Source organism: Euprymna scolopes, chromosome 26, assembly GCF_053919585.1.
Source record: "Euprymna scolopes isolate OS-2025 chromosome 26, ASM5391958v1, whole genome shotgun sequence".
NCBI lineage: Eukaryota > Metazoa > Mollusca > Cephalopoda > Sepiida > Sepiolidae > Euprymna > Euprymna scolopes.
In genome coordinates, this window is record NC_136507.1 from 96,727,292 (window position 1) to 96,739,518 (window position 12,227).

General features: G+C 34.3%; 1 protein-coding gene across 1 annotated transcript in view; it reads right to left on the reverse strand.

Annotated features, from left to right (window-relative positions):
• Positions 1-563: 563 nt before the first annotated feature.
• The window catches only part of LOC145248291 (uncharacterized), a 34,999-nt gene continuing 23,335 nt past the window's right edge, over positions 564-12,227 (reverse strand). Inside the window, exon 3 of the mRNA XM_080110168.1 lies at positions 564-1,363. Within this exon, the coding sequence (XP_079966294.1) occupies positions 853-1,363 (511 nt within the window). The 3' untranslated portion in view covers positions 564-852. The remainder of the gene's footprint in view (positions 1,364-12,227) is intronic.

Consider the following 12,227-nt stretch of genomic DNA (forward strand, 5'->3'; position numbering starts at 1 on the left):
ATTTCCTCGGCTACTTACTTCTGGATAAACTCAAAATGGCATCAAGGTATCCATTTTCACCGCCATTTTATTCTTTTTATATTATCCATTGTGATAGTTATTAACTTTAAATTAACTGCCATTTTAGTAAGTCGTGTTTCGTTCAAATCATATATTACTGTTTCTTATGAAAATCTTTAGCATCGTTAAGTTAAAAGACGTAGGAAGGCTGTATAAGTATTTGGTGGAATTGTTTGCAGTTCAGTATAAGAAGAATCCGTGAAAGCTGTTCAGTAATCATAATAATATAATAATTATAATAATTATGCTGTTGTTATTATAGTAATTTTTTATTAATAATCTTAGTAACAGTAGAAGGTGATGTTGTGTTTCTCTTTAAGTGTCTTTATGTTTTCAGCCTCAGAAAATGCAATAAAACAAAATTATTCCCGGACAGAAAATAAACTGACAAAATTTATTGCACCAATCGTTTCATTAAAAATCATAGGTTTTTTTTTTGGTTTTTTTTTTTATTAGATGAATGCATGGACAAATGCTAATGTTATTTGCAGTGTCCAGCAAAATTATAGTCAATATAACTCAATTAGTATTTTCCTTAGCTGTTATTATTCTTTCAGTTTTCATTTCCACTTTTAGCGTTGTTGACGACAATTTTTTGTCTTTTATTTTTTATTCGGATTTAGTTTTGCGTTTTTATTGATATTCTTATCGTTGTTATAATTTTTTTTTTTTTGCCGAATCTGTTTTTATTCTTTAATGAAATTTTTAATTTTTTTATTTATTTTTAATTTTTTTTTTATTTTATTGAAAGTCCAAAAGTTATTTAAAAAAAAAAAAAACTATACTGTTTCATTACGCAGGGGTTTCATCCAGCGTGAGACCACCGGGGTTTGGATTTTCGGAAACATCCTCTGGAACGACGGCATCTGTAGGCTTTATGCGCATGATTGAACTGACCACACGTTTCGAGGCCCACTGAAGGCATCCGGAGCGGCACCATCCTTGGTTGAGATTGGTGTTGCATGTACTGGACCACCAGCCACCACCGAAATGGTGTGCACAGTTACCGTTAACCCATTCATCATTGTCACGGTCAGATGACGAGAATTGTTGGTTGCGGCCATTTTCAAGTCCGTCAAAAAAGTTTCCATCTGTCATATTGCCAACAAGGAGTCGATATTCGTCCTGTTCGTCCGAGAGGCTGAAGTCCTCGTAGACGGCATAATACCATTTCCCACTGGCCCCCTTAACGTCGACGCGAAGGGTGTAGGATTTGTCTTTAGTCAAAAGATGCAAATTCTCCAAACCGAGGAAGAATTCGCCGGAGAAGTTGCCGAATCCAGCCACGTAATCATCAAAATCCCTGGAAAAAAAATCGAGAAATAATTTATATTTATTAACTCATAATTATTTTATATGGAAGAAAAAATTATTGATATACTGAAAAACATATAAAATTGCATATATGGATAAAAACAAATAAATAAAAACAATTTAAAGAAGAAATAAAAAGAAGAAGAATTAAATTATGCAAAATATGACTTAAAATGTATTGTTCATAAATAGGGAATACAGGATATATTTTTTTTTTTTTTTTTTTTTTTACACAGTGATCACCAATTATCAAGGCCCGGAAGCCACTCAGGGATAAGGGTTATTGCAAGTACATCACGTTAGTGAGGAGATTTTATGAAGTGTTTAATTAGGGGGGCGGTTCATTAGGAATTTGTTAACATTAGACTTGAAGACATCCAAGTTGTAGTCCGGAGGGAAGCAGGCAGACGGAACAGAGTTCCACAGGCGTGCAGTTCTAAGAAAGAAGCTTTGCTCATGAAATCCGCGTTTTGATTTAGGCACAGATATAGAGTGGGGGAAATTTTTCACAGTGGATTCAGCTAGACGGGTGATTTTCGTGAAAGTTTGGCGAGGGGGGACCAGAGATTGGAGTTCAGACGAGCACCTGCCATGAAAATAACGATAAAACAAGGATAGGCTCGCAACGTCTCTTCTGTGGGAGAGGGGTTGCAGGGTAGAGAAAAGGGCATCCCCCACTAAACCACGAAGTCTATTTTGTACTCTGTCAAGGCATGATAGGCTATTTTTGGCAGCTCCTGCCCAGATATGGCAACAGTATTCCATCCTTGGCCGTACTTGAAATAGTAAATTATTTGATTATTCCATAGAATTTCCAAAATTTGGCTATATTATTAAGCGAAGAATAGCTAACAAAAGCCTTTTTATATACATGCAACAGCATTGCTAGTTAGCAAATATCTTTTTATAGAGTGGTTATAGCATTGCTAATTAGCAAAAGCCTTTTTTATAAACTTGCTATAGCATTTCTAGTTAGCAAATGACTATTTTATAGACTTGCTATAGCATTTCTACTTAGCAAATGTCATTTTTATAGACTTGCTATAGCATTGCTAGTTAGTAAACATCTTTTTATAGACTTGCTATAGCATTCCTAATTAGCAAATGTCATTTTTATAGACTTGCTATAGCATTGCTAGTTAACAAAAGCTTTTTTTATAAACTTGCTATAGCATTGCTTGTTAGGAAATGATATTTGTTATAGACTTGCTATAGCATTGCTAGTTAGGAAATGATATTTTTTATAGACTTGCTATAGCATTGCTAGTTAGGAAATGATATTTGTTATAGACTTGCAATAGCATTGCTATTTAACAAAATCCTACTTTTAGACTTGCTATAGCATTGCTAGTTAGCAACAAACAAAATTGAAAGCTGCAAAGTTCGAAAGCATGTAGTGTCTGAAAAAATATATAAAAGTATATAAAGATGCAAAAGAATATTTAAATTGATGTCCAGATGTTAAGATGTAGTCAAATACTAACAAGATCCAATCAAAGAAGTTGAAAATTTATAAAATCAGTAATTCCATAGTGTTGGCGTAGGTAAATCTACAAACTTGGTGTAAGAATATTCAGATCAGATCGATCCATAATTATTAGAATGATTAGGTTGAAAATTCTTCAAAACCGGAAATGTGGATATATATATATATATATATATATATATATATATATATATATATATATATATATACGTGTGTGTGTGGGGGGTGTTTACTAGCGGGAGGGGTGGCCTTGCCCGGTCGTAAAATACACTTAAATATGATATTTTAATTTGTCCAGATTTCGTATATATTATTACTATAGAGTTGTGATTTCAAAAGTAAAAAAAAAGTATATTTGGGTGCTATCGGCTAGAATTGAAATCGTAGCATTCAAAGCTGGCGACATTACAACCGTACCAGATTTTGACACGCAAATGAACTGCATAAATTTAAAAATTAAAAGTAGACTAAAATGAATGTACAAAATGACTTTTTCAATTTTCAACCATTTTATAAAAACTTTAAAACAATCTTAACCGGCTGAAGACTGGCCCTGTCGGTGGGGCATTAGAATACGCCGACTGCCCTCCCCCCCCCCCACAGAGAGTAAAAGTCCCTCAATCGGGGTCCTGGGTATGACCTTAAACTATATCCAGTGGTGAGGCCCCAGCTTGTGAGCTTTGGGGAGTGTGGAGCCACCCTTTAATTACCATTGCTCCCATGTCCACTCTGATCCGGAGTGGTAGTACTTGTTAGGGTCCCAACTATGGGTTTAATAGAAACCGACGTGAAAACAAGAAATATATTCTATTAAAAAAAATTTTTCTTTAAAATCTTTGGATTCGGAATTAAATAACCCGAAAAGGGTTGATATGCCGTAAAACAAAAACAACCAACCAACCGGCTGAAGACCCATAAAAGAACGGCTTATAAAAAATCCAATCATTTGAGCCCCTAGTGCCGCTCTGCGACTTTTAGTTTCAGAAGTTATAGAGTTTGAAAATATGAAGACAGACATATAGCCGTTTATATATAAGTTGTAGATTTGTTGATTTTCATAAAGCTTTGGAATTTTTTAATTTTTATAAAGTTAATAAGTTAAAAGTTCGATCTGTCGTTTATATCGAGAGGGTTGTAGTTTTCCCCGATATTTCTTTCATCGTCAAATATATATATACCGGTATTCGATATTTTACCCTTCACCAGACTATCCATTCACGTGAAATCGCCTTTTTCTTCACCCTATTCCCTCTGCTTCACTAAGTAAGATCTATGACTTACTTGTTAGTTTAATTAAATACGTTTGCAAGCAAAATCAGATCTGATGAGAAAGTATTTCTACGAAACTCCACGGATTAAGGACTATCCACTTATTTTGTGCTTCCTTTTTAAAATTGAATATGTTTTTAATTCTTTTTCAAAGTGTTTTTTAACGTGTTTCATTAACTAGTTGTTCTTATATATATATATATATATATATATATATATATATATATATATATATATATATATATATATATATATATATATATTGGTTTTTGTAATTATTACTTTTTTCGTATTTTGAGCGGTCTTCCACTTTTTGTTAAAATATGGTAAGAAATTAATGAAGTAGAAACTATTCAGAAACCCTGTGCAGCGTTCATTCCTTGTATTTACGTACAATTTTTAAAAATAAAAATAAATCACACAATGATCAACCAGCTATCTTGTTCATGCGATTTAACCCCATTAGATTACTTTCTTTGAAGAATTTTTACATCCCATGTTTATGCTGATAAACTAGACACAATATACCACTTGGAAGACAACGTTCTATACGATATTGCCAAAACACAGCCTAATTTAATGCATTATTTTGGTGAAAATTAAACTTCTAGATTATTCCATATACGCGTGATTCGCAGTTACCAAATGTTATGCTGCGGGGAACATATATTTCGGGGACTCAGAACAAAGATGATTCTTTAATAATACCAGCTGGAGATGATTGGGAGACAGGGATTCAGGCCTTTACGACTACATGGTTTCCTCTTCCCTGCTCTCACTAAGTCGTCTGCTAACTGACTGTCTATGACTGTAACTATGATTATCTCTAACTTCGAACCCTGTCTCATTATATTGAGAATATTCCTTTCTTGATGATGTCAGAGGCCTGTTGTTCCACGTGGAATTTATGCACGTGGATTTTACCTATGTATGTCCAAAACAAACTTTTGGCAAACAAAGAATTCCCAATTTGAATTGTCCAATATCTAATCTATTTGTTAATCGTTATTTTTCTTTACTTATTTACTCCTGTCCATTCTTTTAACTGACATATTTAATATCCAGCTATTTCTTAAAGAATGAAAAATCGACTGCATTCATAAATTAAATATCTATCTCTGACATAAATAATACTTAGTTATTTACCAGAACAATGGCAATCGTTCTGCATGCCTAGGATTTCAATATGCATTCTTTTTAAACTTTGCTTACTGGGTTCAATTCTAACCTTTTCCAAATCTCATTTTAAAACTTATCTAGTTTGCCTTCTTACTTACTGGGGTCTGTCCCTTTATAACCCTCCTTCCCTTTTTCATTTTTCACAAAAATGTATGCATATTTAAATTCCAGTACATTTTTTATATCCTTACACCTACTTGGCAAGAAAGATCAGACACCACGAAAAAAAGACTTTTTAGTCAGCCTTTTCCAACTGACACACTAATTATCTTTAGACCAGGATCTCCCTGGTATATTCCTTTTGGGTGTAGGGTAGTACCTTCTATGATCCATATCAGCTGCTCAATCAAGCCACCGTTCACGTTATCGACGACTCTTCGTCCAAATGTGTTCTGATCCTTTCTTTCTCATGGTTATTCTACTAATTAGAGCTTTGTTTCATTTTGTAACTATTTTATTTCTTTTGGGGCATCTATCAAAGCTCATTTACTTAAATATTTGTGGTTGGCTGCTAATTATCAAGATATACTTTGTCTTCATACTGATTCACTCAGATTTCCTCGCTTGGACTGTTAGAACTCGACAAAGACAGCGGAAATATCCGCCTTAACTAAATAACCCCCTTTCCCTTTGTGCCAAATTCTACTTGCGCAATTAATTCTAACTATAGCGAGGATTTCTGTGATTTCCCCTTTTCCCCATCAGAGTGTCCAAAATTCCAAAACCGGGATATCCCGCATACATCCATTCCTTAAAAAATATCATTAGGATATATCTTTTCTTCTTACGTATTTACGGCATATTTTACCTTTCCCCCTTCTCATTACTATACTAGACTACCTGTGACCCGTTGGGTCAGTATGTTATATTAGCTATGTAATTCATGTATGAGCGTGACACTTGTGACGTAAAGAAAATAGGTCTTTTTTTTACATAACAGAAACATTTCTATGAAAGTATATTAAAATGAAAATTCACGGACGGATCACTCAAACATGAAAATAAAAATCCTCCCTATTCGTGTAAAGTTACCTATTTTGCCGAATAATCGCTCCAAATCGGAAATTAAACATGATTTTCCTACGAACCGAACGCCCACGAAAGTCATTTAGCTGCAAAAACGCACATGAACCTACCGATGAGAAATATAAGAATGAAAACCCCATATTGGAATCCTTCAACCAAGTTATAGAAACTTAAAATCTAAAAAAGAAATAATTAATGAAACCGGAAGCAAAAAAATAAAACCTAAATAAATAAAATAAAATAAAACTAATATTGAAACAGATTAGTAAATGTGTCAACAAATTCACCGTTCTCACACAAATATTTTGTATCTAGAAAAGTAAACAAAAATAAAAAAGCAGGAAGGAAGGAATGAAGGAAAAGGGACGGATAAAGAGTAGTAGTAGTAGTAGTAGTAGTAGTAGTAGTAGTAGTAGTAGTAGTAGTAGTAGTCTTGGCTTTACTACAATTGTTCTTATATTTGTCAACGGGTTAAAGTTGTTTAATTGTAAGAAAATAGCGACAGTATAGTTGTAATAAAGAATAGTTGAAAAACACCCCCACTCTTCCCATGTTAAATAATAATTTCGAAATAATAACGTTAATATTTCAGTGCGCAGGTCAAAATCTGCAAAAGAAGTGATTTGTGTTTATTTATTTACGTTGTTATGGATTAATGTTTATGCGAGCATGCGCAACCGGATGTCGTAAACCAGAAAGTGGGTTACATCACTCGTTACAAGGTCATTTGAGTTTTATAAATATATAGATGTGAGTTGCCCTTGGTACTGACAATTATATGTCCTTTGGTACCCAAAAGAATTCTCTTATTCTTCCAACGCCTGCATTTTTTATTTATTGTGCCAAGACTTATCATCTGCTCAAAGCCGTTATTTACAGCTAGCTATAAAATTAAAAGCACACAACATCGCAAATTTCCATCTGTATTTTTCTACAGGTGCACTCAGTGCTGTTCCCTGGCAATTAACTTTTTTTTTGCGAAAAATGTTATGGACAAAAAACAAAAACAAAAAGAAAATTCTTACTTTTGGTTTATCACATCCGAAAACCTCTCAAAATACCCGTTTATGTAATTTTCTCTTGTTCCCTCTCTAAAATTCTAACTTATTTCTAGGCCAACCATTCGTCTTAATCATCATTTGATTTTTATTTTCTAATAGCCTGTGCTTTTCGTTTTAATTTATCTCTACTTAATTATGGCTTGAATTCCTGACACCAAATACAATTCATTATATATATATATTCAAAATAATTTTTTAACAATATTTGTTTAAACGACAAAAGATCATGTAACATCTTCTCCAAAAAAGATATTACATTTTCTCATGCATAAAGCAATTTATAACACATTTAAAATATGATCTTCTAGACAAAACGTTCAAGTTATAACTTTTTTCAAAAATATTTTTTTCTGCAAAAGGTCTGTTAAAAACACTTGAACACACAAAAAAATTACGTGATTACAGGACATCTATATAAACTCAACATTCAATATTGTCATTTTTTTCCAAAGCCAAAAAAAAAACATCGGGAAAGCTGAAAAGTTCAATTATAAACACAAAAATGCCTTTTCAATAAAAGTGTATTCATTCTCATTCTCCCATAACAACACACTGTTTTAAAAGTACATTCCAGTAAGTTTGCTAATTGTTACAAATTTTGATTGATAGGTGAACCCAAACAATTTCCGACATTGACACTATTTCCAAGCAATACATGACACCGATTTCTTTTCTTTTATCTATGTGTATATAAAAATGCCTTTTTCCGCATTATCTGTGTGTGTGTATATTTCAAAACAATTCAACTTACAACCTAATATTGATCTATTTCAATGATTTCTACGCTAAATGTACTCATAGACCGGTATCTTTTGTTTTTGCATTTTCGTATGTGAGTGTTTGTTTTTATTCATTTCTACGACTGTCTCTCTTTTCCTTTTTGAAATACATTTTTCCGTGTTTGTGTATGTAATTTTCTTTTTGCTTTCTTTACATTTTTCCTATACTTGTTAACTAACCTAGCATTTTTAAAGACCTTCTTGTTTCACGTTCATATTTCATAGCCGATTACGGCCCGTTTCTTAATTATGCTTTAAATATATATTCGTGTGTGTGCTTTTTTTTTTTTTATTATTGCTGTTTTTGTTTTTTTGGTTGTTTTTTTTGTTTTGTTTTTTGGCATATCGTCTCTTTTTTATAAATACATTTTTTTCTTTCATGTATGACCGTATGGTAAATCGTCTAGCAATTTTAGGACCATATTTTCTTTGCTTGTTTTTTTTCTTTTTCTTTTTTTTCCTTCACACTGTGTTTGTGGTTCCCAGATTTGTTAGGATCCTTGATAAGGAGACTGATTACAGCAACCAAATCGAATATGTTATGTTGCGGAGAACATATATTTCGGGGACTCGGAACAAAGATGATTCTTTAATAATACCAGCTGGAGATGTTTTGGAGTCAGGGATTCAGGCCTTTACGGCTACATGGTTTCCTCTTCCTCTCTCTCGCCTCTAAGAGGGCATAAGCTCTCACTAAGTCACTGTCAGACTCTCGTATACTAACTGACTGTCTGTGACTGTGACTTTGATTATCTCTAACTTCGAACCCTGTCTCAATATATTGAGAATCTCCTTTCTTGATGACGTCAGAGACCTGCTGTTCCACGTGGAATTTATTCACGTGGATTTTACCTATGTATGTCCAAAACACAGTTTTGGCAAACAAAGAATTCCCAATTTGAATTGTCCAATATCTAACCTATTTGTAAATCGATTTTTCTAAACTCGCATTGTCCATTCTTTTAACTGACACATTTAATATCTAGTTATTTCTTAAAGAATAAACAATCGACTGCATTCATAAATTAAATATCTATCTTTGACATAAATAATATTTATAATGATAAAATAAAAAATAATAATTATAATGATAATCGTTCTGCATTCCTAGGATTTCACTATGTATTCTTTTTTTCAAGTTTTCTTACTGGGTTCAATTCTAACCTTTTTCAAATATCATTTTCAAACTTATCTTGTTTGCTTTCTTACTTGCTGGGGTCTGTCCCTTCATAACATTTGCCCGAAATTGTATTTAAATTATGAATGCCAAAAATTTACCCTTGGAATAACCAACATATTTGCATTATAAAAATATTTGTCTGTGATTTATTTTAATTCATAGATCGCCGCCTCTAAAAAAATACCTTATATTTTTTATTGCTGGTTGATTATTTGTCAGGAGTATCGCCAATATCAGGTAGAACCATTCAAAGTAGCCATGTTACCATCCATGGGAAGAGCACACATCTTAATGCTTTCTTCCTTCAAACTCCTCTGTTAAACATTCACGGGCAATATAAACTGAAACAAGTACATTGAGGACATTGCGAAGGCTCCTGCAAAGAAGGTAGGTTCCATCTATTGTACTAGAAGCCTACTCAAACGTGAGAGTATCCGGTACCTCTACAAAGCCACCATCATGTATGAAGGAGTATTGCCACAGAAGATTCTAATAAGTCCTACTTTGTCAACTAAGCTCCAACGCAATGTGCTCTGATGAACTCATTACACTTGTGCCCCTCGACATACAAAACCCTGACTAAACCGCTTAGCAACAAAATCACACCTCCTTCACTGTTGGCCCCTAAATACCAGAAAGATTTCTAATCTAATGGTTCGTTCCCTCAAACAGCTACACTTTGGAATTCTCTTCTGCCTGCTTCGCTGGCTGTATTGATACGCAGAAGTTTAAATGTAACGTAAACCAACATCTTGTTCGTCTTCCCTAAGCATGATCACAAATAGTATCCCCTTACGTCCAAGTGGCGATATGCCTCGTTAGGGATGAACGTGAGTAAAAAAGAAATCTCCATATTTACACGACATTGACGGATAATCCATTCGATTTCGACGTATGAGGTTCCACCAAAAATTAAGTTGTTCGGAAATCTACACATGATTTGTTTATAGTGGTGAAAGCTTTGTGTAGAACCAACCATACTTCTTGATACAACTGCCAATCTTAGTCGGTGCAATGGCGGCTACAAAACAGAACAGGTTGTAGACATCAGGTTTTTATATCAGACTTTCCCTGCATGTCTTAACGAAGACTGGGGGGTGCGTCTCCCCCAGGTATTAAGGTGAAGACAATAAAGAATTCTACTCTAAAAGTGATGACCAGTTGACTATCTGATCGTTCTAGTTTCCACGGTTGTTTACTGCTATGCTGGAATTGTAGAGATAAAGTTGGCATTCAAAATGTCGACCGACTCAAGAGCAAAAACATCATCAAGCCCAATTCACTAGAACTTAACGTTATGTAACATGTGCCACTGAAAGCTAGAATGTGCAAAGTAAGAATAAATATGGACACCAAGGTTACTGTTAGTAAATGTCTCACACATCAGACATACTGATATGTCCCGGCAAAGGATATATTTGTTTAAAGCAACTGAACCCCTATTGCTACAGTAATGGAGTAATACAATCCAGTAAGTCCGTTGTTCGTAGTCGTATCTGATAATATTCTTTAGTTTTAAGCTTTTGGCAGATTGTCCGACGTTTCTCCCAGGTTGCTATGCCCGTCTGTATTCATGGTTTACACCAGCCAATCATATTGTTGTGTAGAGGAACTCGGATGTATTCCGGTCATTATATAACATACTAACAAAATACTTCATCAAAAACATTGTTTCAGTACGGAACTCCTTTCTCACTCATTGCAATACATCAGTATACAGTGGCTGACCAGTACTTTCATTTACATGACGCCTGCATTCACACCTATTGCAATGGTCAGATGACAACGGGTCTTCATACACAAGCAATGAATTTGTTAGTATTGTTAAGCGGTTCAAGCTGATGCACATAACGTCATCAAGCACATTATCATCGGTCTCATGGTTTAGCAGGGATGGTGGTCATTCTCCCTTCTTATACGTTGAACTGAGATGCATATCAACCATCAAAAGGTAAAATGCGCAAAAAGATATTGAATTTTCTGGAAGGTCGCTCGGTCCCAAAGCCACCAGAGTCTAGGCCAGTTGAAATGATTTTTTCCTGTTGGTCGAGGTGTGGTTGGCTCTGGTCCTATGCAGTTCTAGGAGATCTATCCTTCTTCCAGGAGAAGTGAGTTTATTGCTTGCTGCTTGAAGCGCCCTGACAGTGGAATACTGACTGGGCTTCCCCGGGCAGTTTTTAATAAGCCAGATTGCTCTTCTTTTAGCTGTAGAAACTATGCTCTCGCGGGCGAAATCATATTTAGACGAGATACCGTGTCACATTCCTAACCACTTTGCTTTGAAAGATCCGTACAAATATCATAGAGACTTAGATGGTAATGCTGTAAATTATACGTTCCTCATTTAATTTAACGTTGTCCTAGCATTAGTGATAGAACGATTCCAATATTTTTTCTGATTCCAATTCAATTAATGATTCTATTCTGAACGCCAGGTTTCGATACAATTGTTCTGTAAAAAGGGAGAGACCCCAGTAATTAAAAATTATATTTGAAAAAGGATAGAATCGACTCCGGTAAGCAGGAGTTAAAAGAAATATTCAATTTAGGAATGTAGCGTTTGTTCGTTGTTTTAGAAATAACTGGATATAGTAATTATGTCAGTTAAAAGAATGGACAATACAAGTTGGAAATAATAATTAACAAATAAGTTAGATAGTGAACAATTCAATTTAGGAATTTCTTTGTTTGCTAAAAGTGTGTTTGGACATACATAGGTAAAATCCACGTGAATAAATTCAACGTAGAACAGTAGGCCCCTGACGTAATCAAGAAAGGAGATTCTCGATATATTGAGATAGGGTTCGAGGACACAGGCAGTCGGAGAGCGACTTAGTGAGAGTCAAGGCAGAGTCGACGAGGGTCGAGTCGAG